This window comes from Boleophthalmus pectinirostris, unplaced genomic scaffold, assembly GCF_026225935.1.
Source record: "Boleophthalmus pectinirostris isolate CB_2022bp ecotype Guang Dong unplaced genomic scaffold, ASM2622593v1 HiC_scaffold_9, whole genome shotgun sequence".
NCBI lineage: Eukaryota > Metazoa > Chordata > Actinopteri > Gobiiformes > Gobiidae > Boleophthalmus > Boleophthalmus pectinirostris.
The window spans coordinates 17,010,492-17,027,637 of NW_026571541.1; the positions used below are offsets into that span (position 1 = coordinate 17,010,492).

The 17,146-nt window shown below is 38.2% G+C and overlaps 3 protein-coding genes across 3 annotated transcripts; 2 read left to right on the plus strand and 1 right to left on the minus strand.

The window, feature by feature from the left end:
- Positions 1–1,816: 1,816 nt before the first annotated feature.
- On the minus strand, positions 1,817–4,162 carry LOC129407203 (protein phosphatase 1L-like). The gene has a single exon (XM_055147676.1). It carries the CDS (start codon positions 3,709–3,711, stop codon positions 3,265–3,267), a length of 447 nt encoding a protein of 148 aa, XP_055003651.1. The 5' UTR covers positions 3,712–4,162; the 3' UTR covers positions 1,817–3,264.
- Positions 4,163–4,567: 405 nt separating this feature from the next.
- On the plus strand, positions 4,568–10,389 carry nmd3 (NMD3 ribosome export adaptor). The gene is made up of 16 exons (XM_055147675.1): positions 4,568–4,670; positions 4,874–4,959; positions 5,039–5,173; positions 5,249–5,345; positions 5,438–5,518; positions 6,658–6,786; positions 7,156–7,246; positions 7,369–7,447; positions 7,622–7,718; positions 7,977–8,094; positions 8,183–8,328; positions 8,452–8,564; positions 8,625–8,697; positions 8,784–8,890; positions 9,668–9,738; positions 9,892–10,389. Exons 2-16 carry the CDS (start codon positions 4,916–4,918, stop codon positions 10,023–10,025), a joined length of 1,515 nt encoding a protein of 504 aa, XP_055003650.1. The 5' UTR covers positions 4,568–4,670; positions 4,874–4,915; the 3' UTR covers positions 10,026–10,389.
- Positions 10,390–10,541: 152 nt separating this feature from the next.
- Positions 10,542–14,513, plus strand: sptssb (serine palmitoyltransferase, small subunit B). Its single transcript, XM_020928627.2, has 2 exons — positions 10,542–12,048; positions 13,021–14,513. Exon 2 carries the CDS (start codon positions 13,023–13,025, stop codon positions 13,263–13,265), a length of 243 nt encoding a protein of 80 aa, XP_020784286.1. The 5' UTR covers positions 10,542–12,048; positions 13,021–13,022; the 3' UTR covers positions 13,266–14,513.
- Positions 14,514–17,146: the final 2,633 nt, after the last annotated feature.

Sequence of the window (17,146 nt, forward strand, 5' to 3'; positions counted from 1 at the left end):
AGAGGTGTTTAGATAAGGCATGGCTCCACAAGAAATCAGAGGATTGGACAAGAGAGAACGCAGACTCAAGATAGCAAAAAGCAAATATAAACATACAATAATAATTTCTCATCAAATGCTGACATAATAAACTACCACCATTTCCAGTGATGGCAATTTATATGTTGAGCCGATATGTTTCCCAAAAAAAGCCTTGTGCACTAGTATCAGCGGTTGTTTATTGGATGCATGGCGATTCACTAAACATATTTTTTGTGAATCGCCCAGATCAGACTTATGAATATAGATTGTATGACAGAAGAAGACCAGAGACCACAGGTGAGCCAGAACAAAGGTCAGGGGAGGGGAGGGGGGCAGGGGAATAGACTTCACATCTGCCATCTAATGGTGAAAAATAATGGAATAAACTTACAGATAGTAAGAACTAATGTTTTTGTTGTATTTCAAAGCCAGCATTGTTTCACCCAAGATATAATTTTAGCTTAATAATTGGTTCCAGCAGCTGGAGTTCAACACTATGGGAGGTCTTTCAGCAATATATTGAATAATAATCTACACAATAATAACACAGCATTTCATCTGCATATTTGATCGGACAAAATGCCATTGTTTTATGCACTGTAAATTTCTGAAATAAGAAAGACAACATTTCTTCTCTTAGGCCTGTTTTACAGCAAAGTGGATTTGGTTTAAACTATTTGTAGAATAATGACCATGTGCAAATAGTAGAGCTTCATATCAGCAGCATTCCTCTGGAAGAAAGTGGCGCACACATGTGCAGCAGACCAGCTTCAGCATGATAACATTAAACACACGCACCAACGTGGCAAAGACAAATGTTTTTACCAAACACAAACTAAATGTTTAATCTGGCCTTTTTTATTTGGATTTCATCTTCACATTGACCATTATTTAAAATGGAGCTTGGGCCAGGATCAAACTGCATACAAGAGTTAAATTCACTCAACTGCACCTGCCAAACGTGCCCATCTGCCCCAAAAGCAGACAACACACAACCTTCTTACAGCCATTATTTTTCATCTAAGCCTGTCCACCACAAGTACAACCACACATTTATTTTACAGATCACAGGCACATAATCAAATATGCTAGTCAGGTATTAGCGCAGAGGCTAAAGTCAAATTCAGTAGTTGGCAGTTACGAAAGGTTTTCATTCAGTAATTTACATTTTGCAAATGAAGCATTTCATTGTACTTCATTAGATCTTTGGAGGAAGAACATGAGTGTGACTATTATTGAATGGGCAGATGGATTGAATTGTGTAAAATATTTTTTGAAGTCTCTGTAAAGTGACCTGTAGGATTTTTTTTAGACCCATACACCCTTTATATCACTTAACTTCAATCTGAAAAAATGCAACCTTTTTGAAAAGTGTACAAGAATGCCCACTCATTTCAAAACATGTGATTGGATTTAGAAGAGGATAATCCCTCAGAACAAAAACACACAGCTAGGACATTACAATCTGATGGCATTTCCTTAGCTGGACAATTGAAGGTTTGTTGACGAGGCTGCACACTGAGCAAGTTTAACTCAACTCATTTTGTGTAAATTATTGAGGAAAGCACAAGGTCCAATCTATCCACCTACTGCAGAACACAGTAAAGTAGAGCAGAGCTAGAGAAGATTACTTTTTGTAAAACCATGCAAGGACTTCAGCCTTTAGTAGGACAGTAGTTGACTAAAGAAATTCTTGGTTGGCTAAAGACATGTCTAGAATGATAAGAATCTCTAGAATATCTCTAGTATAAAGCATCTTGCAAACATGTCTTCTCAGTTTGGCCATTTCAGGCAGTGCTATAGATTATGTCTACTAGACCAGGTCTGTTCTCTGAGAAGGTATTTTCTTTAGTCATGTATTAATGTTATACATTGGCAGCAGGTAATTTATATGCATGTTAAAATAAAGGCATATACAAACTGTCCTTGGGCCTTTTAGTGGTACGCTCATTTGCTGATCTTATAATAACAACAGTGCAATTAGGAACATGCTACTTCTTTCTTTAATGTTTTGAGTGCATGCTTGCTTAAGAATAATTGTAAACTGCTTGAATCATCTCATCTGTCTGAGTAGAGAGGGAATACTGAATATGGAGTAAAATGCATAAAGGGAACTCTGTGATAAGAAAATGAAGAGAAGAAAGTGTTCCATGTCCGAAACACACACCTACTCTCGACTACTGTGTCTCATTTGCAATTTAATAGAGAAATTATAAAGGCGTTTATGTGGAAAAGGGTAAGGGTAAGGTTGAGGGTAAGATGAGGATAGAAGCTTCATAAACTTTGCAAAAATTACCATATAGACCATTCAACATTATATTCCAGTAAATCAGAGCCTTGCTTAAAAGAAGTAGAAAAAAGTAAAATAGAGTTGGACACCCACAACACATTCGTGTACAAAATACACACACATTGGACTATCAAGAAGGTGCTCAGTTGTGCAAACCAATCTGACATCATGTGTGATAGACAGACCTTCACAAAAGTTGGTTTAATTAATAAATGTGGCTTGTGTCTGAAATGTCTGAAGTGTGGTCACTTAATCTTGCTCTGTTTCATCCTCTTTAATGCCTCAGATTCAAAATAATTTAAAAACGTGAATTTGTTCATCATGGCACACAGGAACATCTCGCCCACATGGACAAATTTTCAACTCTTCTCTTCTACTTCTAGTGCACTTGTTTATTTATCCTGCTCTCTCCCACACAGTGGTGCTGAAGCTGGTATCATGGGTTACATCACAAGTCCCAAAAAAGAAAGCTTCTCCACTTAAAATGAAGGAATAAGGCCACAATCCAATGGCTACATTTCGTCAAAAAGTTACAGAGGATCATCACTATAAAAGTTCACCATGGGAGCCTCGAGGTATTTTCAGTCTGTCATCTCTCAGTATCAAGCTCAACGGCAAAACTGGGATTGAAGGTGTGGCAGTCAGTAAACATACAAATCAACAGCATAATCATGTTTGTACACACTAGGCAGCACATAAGAGGCCACTGAAGTGAAGCAGATGATCTTAGCCTTGGCTTCTACTAAAAATTCCTGAGGTTGGAGTGATCCAGCTTGATCTGAGCAGATCAACACACTGGGAATATTATGCAGCCTAACTTGAGCGTTGGTGTATCTAGTCTTAATATAATTTAAGGCTTGTTGTGACCAGATATTAGGCATAACTCAAAAATGAAACACTGGGTTAACAATTTCTTCTGGCTTGAAAAGGAGTACTGCATCATAAAGCCTAGGTTAAAATTGGGGATCAGAGAAAACCGCATCCACAAAGTGTGTTCTCACCTCCCCTCCGTGACCATCAAAGATACCGAAAATAGTCGGATGGCTTTTGTTGACCACATCCGCAAGCACCTCAAACCTGTCCTCCATGTGATCCCTTCGGCCTTGGATAGAATACACGGCCACGTTGCTGCCCTTTAACTCCCATGTCTTAGAGAACTCAGCATCCAGGATGTCCAGCCCTCCGAATCGCTCATTCTGCATCATCTCCGCCACTTTCCCCTTGACCATCTTGACCGCATCCCGGCTGGACTTGACGATAGTCTTTACTTCGTCCGTGTGGAAGAAGTAACTCCATAGAGCCAGACTTACACACAGCAAAAACAAAGTCTCCGGTCTGAGCAGAAAATAACGCATTATCCGTCCTAACAAAGACAGCAGGGTCATGGTATCCTGTATCATTTAATTAATTAATTGTCTTGCAGGTTGTGAGCCGTTCACCTCCGCCGCGATTTCAGACCATAGTCGTCGGCGTAAGGGGCGAGGATGGAGCAAGTACATTTAACCCAGAGGTGAAACGTCCAGAAGAACACTGCTTCACTGCATTGTATCAGTTGTTAACACGGATGACTTCTTGGGGGTTTGAAGCCAGGGACTAAACGCGGTCCACTGGCTTTTTGCCCCTGCACGGAGCCTCCAGGAGCTGCGGTCCGAACACCACCAGCCAGGAGGAGGAAGCCAGGGTATACGCTATTATACTTCACTGATCACGGTCGACTTGCGTACCTTATGTCCAGCTCCTCGTAACAGTCCCAAAAATAGCGGTCTGTATGCAACAAATCCCACATTCTCAGCTGCCTGCCAGTCACTGCGACTCCGCACCGCCGCTGTTGGACGGGAACACCACAGTGCTGCATTCAGAGTCTAGTGGTAATTTTAGGTTCTCCTATCTGAAAACAAAATTCTGCGCGGGTATTGAACTGTGATTCTTAAGTTTTTCTGTAAAGGGGCTTGTATTAGTAAAGCAATATAACCGCACAAAATATTAGCTATACTATCTATTCGTGTATTATGACTTATTAATTTTACATTTACGTCCCCGTAGACCCTGAATGCATCAACAAAATCCTCTGAACTACAGGTGCATTTACATTTCTATGACATGCGGTCAAAGTCTTCTGTTGTATTAGTAGCCTATGAAATAAATAGCTTGTTTTGTGCCTTGAGCTACATAAGTTATAAATGTTGACATTGTGGGAGGCTAAATTTCTTCTTTCCACGGTCTATTCTTCTTTCTCGAATTATTTTATTCAGGCAGGAGCGGACACACATTTGGGGTCCTTAGTTACGTACGCAAACTCTGACTGGTCTTCTGCGTTGAAAATATAATGGTGGAAAAACGTGGGTGAAGTAAGGATTGAGTGAGTATCTGATTTAAACTTAAATTCAGGGTTGTCACTTACATTACTTTACATACTTAAACACAGCAAGGTTGGCTAGTTATAGCTGCTTGTCGTATGTATTCTTGAAACGGGCATCATCATTATTAAGTGCAATAGATTAGATGGTGCTAGTTCAGCTAACTGAGGCTAACGACTCCGATTGCTTTTAATGTCCACAACAGGTTGTTTCTGCATAGACACAACGTTTCCATTAACCATTGACAATGGAGTATATGCAAGCCCCTGCCACAAGCAGCCAGGGACACATGTAAGTAAAACAGACCTTTTATATTCTACTCAAGCGCCCACTTCCCAATGTGTACTTGTCAACTGTTATGTATTTTCAGCCTCTGCTGTACCTGTGGCGTTGCTATACCTCCAAACCCTGCCAACATGTGTGTGGCTTGCCTGAGAACTCAAGTGGACATATCAGAGGGAATACCCAAACAAGTTACAGTGCATTTCTGTAAACAGTGTGAAAGGTTCCCCATTGTTTGTTTTTATATAAAACTACATCACGACTGAATGTCAGTTATTCAATTGTGGTCTACCATTAGGTACTTACAACCTCCTGGTACATGGGTGCAGTGTGCTCTTGAGTCAAGGGAGCTTTTAGCGCTTTGTCTGAAAAAATTGAAAGGGTCCATGAGCAAGGTAATTGCTTTCATTTAAATCCAGGCATTACATTCATTTTCTATGTGTGGCTGGTTCCTGTAGTTCTGTAATGTTGTCTTCTTCTGGTACAGGTCCGTCTGATTGACGCAGGATTTCTCTGGACAGAACCACACTCTAAGAGGATAAAGACAAAACTGACAATCCAGAAAGAGGTACAAACATTGTGTAAATGAACCAGTGGGTATTCTATTCCTGTTCTTGAAAAAACAAACATAACAAAACGGGTAAATGCAGAGTACTCATCCTTGGATTTACACTTGACTGATTTTTTTTTTTTTTGATGTGTCTGATTGTGTGCAGAGTCTACACCCTAATTAGAATACAATTGCTTGACTTGGACCATACACAAAATGCATATTGAAGGAGACACATGATGATCATGTTATACATGGTTCTTCCTCAAGATTAGCTCATTCTTTTAATTTATATAGAATTTTTGTATATTTGAGGAGACCTATATTCTGCATTTTAAGTCTGAGTACTCAGAATATGTCTTTCACCCACCCCTACCTTCCTAAACATGTGCTTTTGGGTTGAAAGTTATTTGTCCTAGTATTGGGTTGTTTTAGACCAATATTGCAATTTACAGTAAATAAAATTATACATTTTTTAAAAAATATATAAAATTATGAGGTGTAGTTTACTAATTTATTTACTTACTTCCTAATTACCAGGACAAAATGATATGAAGTATTTAAAGCAAATGTGCAAATTCATATATTTTTTTATATTTAGAGTGATTTGTGCATGTTTGAGTATGTTTCATTCTCTTGCATTCAAGACGTTTTAAGATTGCTCATTGCTCGATCTTCCTCTGTTTTCACCGCCACCAGTACACACCCACTGCACTTTACTTACTTTCGTTCTCCAGTTTTATTTTCTTGGTGAAAAACATAGAATACTGTAATGTTGTGTAGTCATTTTGGCACAAATGAAAATAATTTTGCTGTTTGTACGCATGATCTGTGACTGTCCTTTATGTACGGTAAAGGGGTAGACTGTAATCAGTTCCTAATCAATATTGCAACTTAAATTGCCCAAAATACAGCATAATGATCCCCAGATATCATAGACTACAAATATATAGCAGATAAAAGCACACTATGTCTCCTTCACTTTGACTTGAACATTCAGGACTCTATAGTTGGAACACAACACAACGTGTCTTGCTAAAATTGTCATCTTATCTTCTTGAGCTTTTGCTTCACCTCTAGACTTTTGCATGGTCTTGGACCGATGTTTTGAAGCATTTGATTCTTGGTCTAAAACATGCCTATGTTTGCTTCTTCAGGTGATGAATGGAGCCATTCTGCAGCAGGTGTTTGTGGTGGAGTTTGTGGTCCAGTCTCAGATGTGTGATGACTGCCATCGTGTGGAAGCCAAGGATTTCTGGAAGGCTGTGGTTCAAGTGCGACAGAAGGTTATTTTTCTTTTATTTTTATTGTTTAGCCAAGATACAACATTCATTATAGAACTATACTCAGCTGAATACCTTTTGTCCATACAAATAATCAGTTAAAAGGTTTAAAAAAATAAAAAGGAAACTAATTAACTAAATATTGTCAGTTTAATGTATTATAATGACAAAATCTTGTCTTGCAACATTCTCATGGACCTATCTTGTGTCTTGTGTCAATCCTAATTACCACCCGGCATTAATGACTTTGATTTTCCATTCGATTGGAGAATCATACACCAGTTTGGGATTACTTTGTAAATGAATTGATTTCGGTGCTTTACATTTTTTTTGAGTAGCTGATTACTTATGAAATTATGATCTGATTTATAGACCCAACATAAGAAGACTTTTTACTATTTGGAACAACTGCTTCTTAAGCATAAGCTTCACCAGACTGCTCTGAACATCAAAGAAATACATGGTAGGTTTATTAAAAAAAGATTTTCCATGTGGAAAAAAAATTCAAACATGGAGTGTATTATAATTCTCTGAAAACATCTGTAAAGTGTAATTTGTGGATAATGTGTTTTTACTGTACTACAGAGGGAATTGATTTCTACTATGGCTCCAAGCAGCACGCACAGAAGATGGTTGACTTTCTGCAGTGCACCGTACCATGTCGGTGAGCAGAGCATAATTGTGTACTAAACGATGTAACAGATTGTACGGTTGGCTATGTATACATTTACATATATATTTAAAATGATAATATTAATAACTTTCCTGGATAGATTAATGCAGTTATTAAAAATAGATATATTCATGTTCAAAATGTATGTCTATTTTATATTTATAGGTCAAAAACATCCCAAAGGCTCATCTCTCATGACATACATTCAAACACGTACAACTACAAGAGCACGTTTTCTGTTGAAATTGTACCAGTTTGCAAGGTATGTTTATGTTTCACCTGTAAACCATATTTTGTGACATTGTCTGCCCAGCATGCATCCACTAATGCTGACCTTTTCAACTGCTCTCAATAGTGAATTTTGTCTACATAGTTTTAAATGTCTCAAAAATTAAGAAGCTGTACCGTGTGGTAGCTCTAGTATTGATTCTGGATTATCTTTAGTAATGGTTGATTTATGGATATCGGGGGGGGGCAGAGGACATGGTATCTAAATTAGCCTCTTTTATATATTTACCAGGACAATGTGGTGTGCCTTTCGCCACGACTAGCTCAGAGCCTAGGGAACTTTGGTCAAGTGTGTGTCTGCATTAGAGTGACCAGCACTATTCATTTGATTGACCCCAACACCCTGCAGAGTGAGTGCTTATCAAAAATTTTCTTTTGGCTTATTAATTTTTAGAATATAATATATATTTTATATCAAATTAACAAACTGTCCTCTAGTTGCTGAGGTGGATGGTAACACATACTGGAGATACCCTTTCAGCAGTCTCTGTAACCCACGGCAGCTGGAGGAGTTTATTGTTATGGACATCGATATCATCAGAGACCAAAAATTGGGTTCGGGGGCTGGCATGAGGTCTAATAAAGTAGGTCTTAAGATTATTAAGAAAAATATTTAAGTTTAACTTTTTCTAAATTATATTGAACTCATATGGAAACTAAAAGTCACTTAATCCACTGTCGCTGACATAATTTATTATGCCATATAGCACACTTTAGCTGAAGTATGGGTTCAGAAAACTTCTGAGATGGATACCAGTCAGCAGTACCACTGCCGTACTTTCCTTGGCCACCTGCTGAACATTGGAGACCTTGTTCTAGGGTGAGTGTAGTGTGGAATAATATTTTGGTGACTTTGTAGTTAATTATTTTCCTATTACAGGTATGACTTTGCCAATTCCAACATTAATGATGAGCATCTAAATAAAATGAACCCCCATCATGTCCCAGATGTGGTAAGGATAAGAAGTTTGAACTGAGTTGTTGTGTGATTAATAGTAATGTTTTAGAGTGTTTATCTTTATCATACAACCTGTCCTAGGTGTTAATAAAGAAGAGCTATGATCGCACAAGAAGGGTAAAACGCAGGAACTGGAAGCTGCAAGAGATGGCCAGAGACAAAGAGGGCATGGATACAGATGATGAGCGGTAAGAAACAAACTAAGCCTTCTGGGTCAAACAGAATTACGATTAGCCAGGTTGCTTTTCGAAGGGGTTCAGTAAATCTCCTGGACTGAGGGAGTGGCTCTGATGGCTCTTGCTGAAAGAGATCGACAATATTTGAGGCTGATGGGATGAAGCCATACAGGCTTGTCAAAGCCTGACCACATCAAATCTCAGAATCTAAGCAAGGCCGGGCCTGGTTAGTACTTGGATGGGAGATCACCAGGAAAATCAGGTGCCACAGTGGGGCATCAATGGCAAAAACTGTTGTGTCCTTAGGCAAGACATTTCACTTGTGTGTGTGTGTTGGTGGTGATGGCGCAGATTGGCAGCCTTGCTTTTGTCAGTCTGCCCCAGGCAAGCTGTGGCTACAATAATAGTAGCTTGCCACCACAAAGTGTGGAGTGAAAGACCCATGAACTGTAAAGCACTTTGGGAAAGGCGCTATATAAATGCAATAATTAATTAAAGCATCACAACAATGGGACAAACTGAGAAATCACACTTTTGTTAGATCTAGTTGAAAGAAAAGCACAGACATCTTTCCCTCCACAAATGCAAATGGTCCATATTTTTCCAATAGGAAACCTCACTACGTTTGTTTTGTTTTGGGTGCTTCCCACTCACACAACAATCTCCAAACCACTGGAACCCTGTTGGCCTGGTTGCAACAACTGCAGCCTGGTCGGCTGTATTCTCCTGAGTTTATGAACTCATGAAATTGCAATGCATTACCTTTTTCTGTCTTTCACTTTTTTTCAGGCAATACCAAGACTTCCTGGAGGACCTTGAAGAAGATGAAGCACTCAGAAAGAATATAAACATATACCGAGGTTGGAAACTAGACTTATAACATTTTATCTAAATGATTATGTATTATAAATGATAAGGAAATGTGTATCAGGCTATGATATGCTTTCATCATCTTTATGAAACTAAACAGTGTAAGCAACTGAGAAATTTGATGGCTATTTGTGTAATTTTAGATGCTTCAAAGATTCCTGTTGAGAGCGACACTGATGACGATGGAGCACCACGCATTTCCCTGGCAGAGATGCTGGAAGAGCTGAGCCTGAGCGATGCAACAGGAGGAGAGGGAGCTGACATGATGACGGACTAGAGTCATCATGGCCAGAGCCCACAGCAAGTAACTGGTTTCAAGAGTGGGACATTTAGCGCAGGCAAAACTATTAATATTGGTATTTGTCTACAGGTAAATCCTGTAAATTATCATATTCACTATAGATATTGGCTAAATTCGTATATATAATACATTTCTATCTCTTTAAATCATGAAAAGTATCATGAAGAAATGTTCAAGTAGTCTTACAGTTGTTTATCAAGCAAGATGATAAGAACATAACAAAAAAATCAAATCCACAATGTCCATTGCATGTACATCAAAAAGTCACCAGGGGGAGCTAGTCACCTGGACATTGTAATGACTCTTATGATCTGCATTAATAATAAATGGAGCCAAGACATTTTGTATTTTTCCTATTGAATTTATTTTGTAAAGCCCAAAACCACAAATGCAGCTGCCTCTTAACAAGGGTTTAACAAGCTTGTCATTGGTCAATAAGAGACATACAGTTTAACAAACCTGGGAAACAAGCAAATAACATGAATATGCCCTGTCCTTAAACTTTTTCACTGCAAAGTAAAAAAAAAAAAAAAAAAACAATGGGGGGAAAAAAACCTTTTGGAGAACTACAGTGAATGAGAGATCCACTCCCATGGATGGACAGGCTACAGATGTGCCCAGGTTGTCACTTTTAATACTGTGGGAAAGGTGTTCATTCAGAGACAATTAAAGATTATTGTAGTTTTATATGTTTTGCAGCATTTGTTGGGCCATGCAGCCTGGACTGTATGATAATCTCTAGAATCCATATTCCTTTCAGTTTTGCAATTTAACAAAAGTGAAGCCATTTGTTGACTGTATAGTCATATGTGTTAGGTTCTTGTGATTTTAAGTGTAATTGGATCTACTTGGGAAAGTGAGTCAAGTTGGTCCCTTGGGTGGGTGTGTCAGTGGGACTCAACAATACGTGAAGATGGGATTCTCCTTACCTGTCAGCCCTACCCTCCAACCTGTTTTTTTCACCACCTTTCAAAGGACACAAACTCCACCCCTTTAACCACTTATTCTCTTACACATGCAGTTGTACACTTTAATACTCATAATCACAACTGAATGCTTTATTGACATGGCATGAAAATACCTCGGCCTCCCACAAAAATTAGGTATACATGATGCTTGTATGAGACATCAGTGTTTTCTTTTGCTTACATTGCTGCTCAACAATGCTGTGTATCCGGGGATAACCTCTGCTATTGCGGCACTGGTCGTGTTTACACATAAATAATGCACAGCTCGTCAAGAGTATGAACTGAGCAGGTCAGCAGAGTTTGGAGAGACAAGGATAATATTTACAAAACAAAATTCTGTTAATGCAAATTCCATAGTAGTTGTTAATAATAAGTAGTTGTTAATAATACTAGTTATTATTATTTATTATTATTAATAATAAATGTAGTCTACCAGTATTTCTTTTTACGACAACATTTAAAAAAACAAACAAAACAAAAAAAAACCACACAAATAGGCATGCTGTGGGGCCTTACTGTGTTGTGCAGTGGAAGCGGTGCTTCTGATGCAGTGTGGCACAGCAGACTGCTGCTGTCTACGTCATAGGACGAGATGAAACTGCGGCGCAGCGCGTGCCGGGCTGCAGCACCGCGGGACTAGGGACGGATGCGACATGGGTACCACTTCTACCGTCCTTGCCAGATGTATTGGCTATGGATAGGGCGAACAGTGTCCCTGAAAACATGCAGATATGCAGCATGCGTGTAAATGACCGCTTGGAATGTTGGGTCTGACTCGTGCGTCTATCTGATGTCCACCTGCGTGAAGAGGGTGAACAGTGTGAGCAGGTGAGTGGCAGCATGAGTAGTGGGTGTGTCATACTGCGTGGCTGTAGGCTACTACATATAGGCCACAACAAACTGGCGAAACAGCTTTTGGTTTACACAAAGCAGGGGAGCAACAGTGAAGCCTGTACGGGCTGCTGTCTGCACTCATCCCGTTACAATCATCAATAGGCTATTTTACAACCAGGGACTTTGCGGCGACTGAGGTGAGTCAATAAACGATGTAGCTGGATATCTTATTATAGACCTGATTGTATTATGGGGGATAGTGTAGGGGGATAATGTTGGGTAGTGTAGGCTGGTATATTATGGGCAGTGGATACGGTGATTCCTGGCCATTTAACTTATAACTCAACTAAATGCTCAAGTTGTGTTTTTTTAAATGCTGTCTAATTTCTACATTCTGGAAGAAATTATTAATGTGATAATAAACCGTCTTACTGAGAGTAGGAAACATTCTGGAAACCCTCATCAAAACCTGTAGCGCGCACCTGAGAGCTACGCCCCCACGTCAGTCTGTTGCTGCCTGAGGCTATGCAAATCATAATCAAATGTTTAAAAAAGAAAGAAAGAATACTGTTATTCTTATTATCTTCAAGTAAAGTAAGAAAAGGTAAGGTAAAGTAGGATACTAGAAAACCCCTTCAGAGTAGACCTAACTAAAAGTTAAATAGTATGAATAATATACCATACAGCAGTAGCCTATAAACTACATAGGCTTGATAGCCTATACCATAGCGCTTCTTAGGTGGAAAAACGGTGCTCATTAATGTTTACTATACATCCCATGTGATTTTAGTCTAGGCGAACCCTTGGGCTTAATTTCATTAGGTTTCATTTCTCATGCACACATCCACTGAACCTGTATGATTGCCCCCACTGGGCTGTTTTGTGGGGGCGGAACGGAGGAGGGAACTCTTAACCTAGCTTGTTATTGTTCACTCCATTCTATAGAATTTAACAAACCACATATAACTGTAGTTTTTTTCCAGTTGTCTCTACTTTAAAGGACCATTGTTTGATTTACATCTGTGGATACCGTTACCACTAATAATGAAAATTTTTGATAATCTGTGTTCAAATTACACATAGTCCAAACATGTCAGCAACCAGCATTTTAATTAAACGAATCTGACTTTTTTTTTCATTTTGTCTTGTTTTGTTTGTGTTTTTTGCAGCAATGAATTTCAAGAACCTGAGGGAATACCTGGCCTGGCTGTACTACCAGTACCTCCTCATCACTGGTATTTACGTCTTGGAGCCATGGGAAAAATCCATATTTAACTCTGTCCTCTTCTCTGCTATCGCCATGGTGATCTACACTTCCTATGTCTTTGTGCCCATCCATGTACGACTGGCACTGGAGTTTTTCTCAGGTATATTTGGGGGTCAACCGGAAAGCACTATGGCACTGATGAACTAAAACCAAAACAAGAACACATGGGTAAAGCTTAAACTGTTCAGACAACCTTGTATCATGACAAAGCCCTTGAACACAACTCATTGTTTTCATTGCGATAAAACCATGAAGTCATGAAGAATTGAAATGCCTCAACCTCTGGACAAACCTCTGTTCATCTTGCTCTATCCCAGTGTCTCATTGTTTAACTATGTTGTGTCCTGTATGAATGCACCCCATGTTTTGTGCATGATAAGGACATTTGCATTTCATCTTGCTCATCCACTCTGAAGCAGTTGTCCCAGTTGTGTCATCTATGTATATCTGTGCAGACAAATGAATGACCATGATCACTGATAACTGATAACAAAGTTTCCACATCCTCATCCCATATCACCACACACTTACATTACTAAGTAAATGTTTTTGTATCAAAAATACTTACAGCATTGCTGTGAAGCAGGCAGGGCACACTTGCCTATGCATGATTGTTTTGTGGTTTATTCAAAGTAGTGTCATGCATACAGGCCTACAGATTGTTGTTATGCAAAGACCAAAAACTTATGTGGATCAAGGATTTCTGAGACTCTTGTATTTGTCCCAAGTTTAAACTGTTTTCCTGTTCAAAGCGAGTAATAGCCCATAGAAATCACATTGATTTGTGCAGTGCCGAGCCCTCTTTATCTGTAATCAGTAAAGTCTTGGTATGTTGGGAAGGTGTGACAGCACTGAGCAATAGCAAATATTGATACACCACACCTTTGTATTGAAGGCCTGACATCAGATCTAGTGTAAGGTAACTGTTTTTTTTTTCATGTTTATTGTGGATGACAGCAGGAATCCCTTCCTATAGTTGATCTATAGGTGCAAATGGAGTATGTATTATATTTTGTGTTTGCCGAATGTGGTGAGCATTTTTTAATTGTTTTGTTTTTTACTCTGTTACGCCATAATGTTAGGTAAGTTAACTTTATTTATGGATTCAAATATTTATAAACTGGTAAATGCTTGGCTGGTTACAATGTCAATTACCTAAAACAATTATTGTAAACGTATGTGTATGTGTTGTGTTTTCCTGGTCTCCAAAATAACAGTCTTTACAAAATACAGTTCCTTACGTGCTTCCTAAAAGTATAATTTACTCATCCTGTGTCACATGCACATAAAATTTTACATTTTTGTAATAAAAACTATCTCTCTTTAAAGTCATTCTTTGTCACTGCTTAGTAGAGCTTTTCATTTTCAGAAACAAATAAAAACACTGGAAACAAAGATGTCATTGTTCTTCCATCTCTACTTAAAGTACAGGAACTAATTTATGAAAGAGAAGACCACAAGAAACAAGAGCTTTTGATGCACTTGACATGGAATGTGATAGAACAATGAAAAAGTGAAGCCACCAAACCAGTTCTCCTCAGACACCATAACAAATGTCCAGAGGATTTGGTTTCTCCCAAAGAAATATCCAGCCGCTGAACTGCCTATTGTCCCCAATCACAGACACAAAGCTATCATATTATTATAACTATATTTTGATATTTTTAAATAGAAATTTTACTGTCAATTATACAATACCTGAGCACATTATCACCTGCAGCAGAAGAATTGCATGTAATCCTACACCACTGAGTTGTTTTAGTATCCAGGATGTAGGAGGACAATTGACTAACACATCTCACATTCCACAACAAGCCTGTTTGTGGAGTTTGTACCTACAGTTGGCAGAGATGTTTATACTTTTCATGTAGGTTTGTGTCCCATGAAGATGGGGGTCAAAGGTCATCTCCTGAGTGAAGAGATAAACAAAGACACAGACAAGAGGGTCAGAGTTGTTGTTGTGTTTGACCTGACAACTGTCAAATAGACAAGCAGAAACGGTGTGTCAGCTCTGTTACCAGACTGAGAGTCATCTTACAAGGAAAGCCCAGAAAACGCTGAATTATTCATGAGACAGAACAGAACTCTTTCCCTTTGGGTCTCACTGTGACAGTCACAAGTACATGTGTACCACTATGAACACGAGAGCTGCATTTGTCCAGATATTAAAGTATTTTCCAATTGTTCCTATTTTAACATCAAATGAAACTAACTTAAACTTAGACAAGGGAAATTATTTGGACACAGCAACAATATATCATAATAACAAATAGCAAAAATATAATCTTTAATAATTAATTCAAAATAAGTAGCAAAAATAACAAGAGACTGGTGTCAAACAAGGTATAATTATATAAAAAGTATATGCACATGTAAAAATAAATTATAATAATACAAATATATCTCAACTATACAAGAGGTCATAAGAGGAAATGGTGAAAAAATGAAATAGTGATTGACATGATAGAAGGTTATTTTTTACATAAGTGTGAGTTGTATATTTCATTGGAGTATGGTTTGTCCTGCATCTTTCGAATGTGGTCCTGTATCTCTCGGACTACACTCGAGACCACACGATACATACATTAAATGTCATTAGGTGACTAACCTAGACCTTTGACTTGACTATTACTTTGACTATTACCTTATTGACTGCAATAAGTATTTTTTCTGTTTGATTTTGAACAGGACATATGGTGTAGTCGGTAGGTCAATAGAAACTGACATTTGCGGTTCAAAGTTTGAGATGACACTGCATGATCAGAGGCTTGAGAGGAGACATTGTTTGCTTTGCTGGGTGTGTGTATTTTGCGTGAATGTTTCAATTGGACCTTACTCAAACACACTTTTATTGTTGTTTCCTTTTGATGTGATTGGGAAATATACATATATATATATATATATATATATATATATATATATATGAAGTGCTCAGGAAGTGCTTGACTGGAATAATTTGGATTATTTCAGTTCTGTAATTGACAACCTGTACTGAATTAAAAGTAAAAGGTAGCTGTTAACTTGATAAGTACAGCTTCATGACATCACAAGGTGGAACAGAGCATTTTGAGCTTTGAAGATGTAGACACACAAATAATAAAGGATCAGGACCCAAACATGTGTAAATGAAACAAAACACAACTCCAGGTATGGTTTTGATGAGGTAGCAACTTTCTAACATGGCTAAAAGCTCACAAGAGGGCAGTTTGTGTAATAAAAGACCTTTAAATTCAGTTAAAGTTCATGACAATAAGGAAATTGTCTTATCAAGCAAATGCCCACACATTAAGCAAACAATATGTGGGTTTTAAACTGGATTATGGTGAAGTGATTTGCAAAGATAATAAAATTGCAAGACTACTGTTGGAAGCACTGAGCAAGATTAAGTGGCAGACCAGTTCAAATCATTGTGCAATATGTTGTGCTGTTCTTTGTTCAGAATGAGCATGGCCCGGAGGTATGATTTTCAGTTCACAAAGCTCTATCAAAGTTAAGTATCAGTCAATATGAGCTGAGGAGTGGCTGTTCTGATAAAATTTGAGCTCAGCTAGGCATAAAAAAAACCTTAACATAAAACACACCTTATCAAAATGTGTTTCTTTAAATTTGAATTTGAAAATTGTCTGTGCACTGTGGCAGAATTGAGTTAAAGTCATGAGATGAACATTATCTTTATCTTGCAAATTCTAACTTAAAAATATAATAGTAGTGAAATATAAGTAGTCCAACGCAGTAAGAGGAATTTTGCAAGGATAGAATCAGACTTAAAACCAAGGCTGCCCTCAAGTGGTAAAATAATAGTGCTGCAACATGCCCTCTTGTAAACATACTTAATAGTTTTAAAGGTGCATCGCGTAACTTTTCAGTTGAGGGTCTGTCACCTTCTTGTTTGTATGGATACGTCACTGCTCTGCTTCAAATATTCCATGAAACAGCTCTACTTTACATTATTCAATTACAGGTGGTTTTATTGTTCAAAAATATCTAGGAAAACAGGCATTCTGACCAAGAACGGGGTTGCCTCGCCA

Bases quoted from the DNA above. Each gene is read 5' to 3' on its own strand.
- LOC129407203 (XM_055147676.1), bottom strand. From the start codon at position 3,711: ATGATACAGGATACCATGACCCTGCTGTCTTTGTTAGGACGGATAATG.
- sptssb (XM_020928627.2), top strand. From the start codon at position 13,023: ATGAATTTCAAGAACCTGAGGGAATACCTGGCCTGGCTGTACTACCAG.
- nmd3 (XM_055147675.1), top strand. From the start codon at position 4,916: ATGGAGTATATGCAAGCCCCTGCCACAAGCAGCCAGGGACACAT. The intron at 4,960-5,038 runs GTAAGTAAAACA...ATGTATTTTCAG, and splicing joins ACAAGCAGCCAGGGACACAT to CCTCTGCTGTACCTGTGGCG. The intron at 6,787-7,155 runs GTTATTTTTCTT...TCTGATTTATAG, and splicing joins TGGTTCAAGTGCGACAGAAG to ACCCAACATAAGAAGACTTT.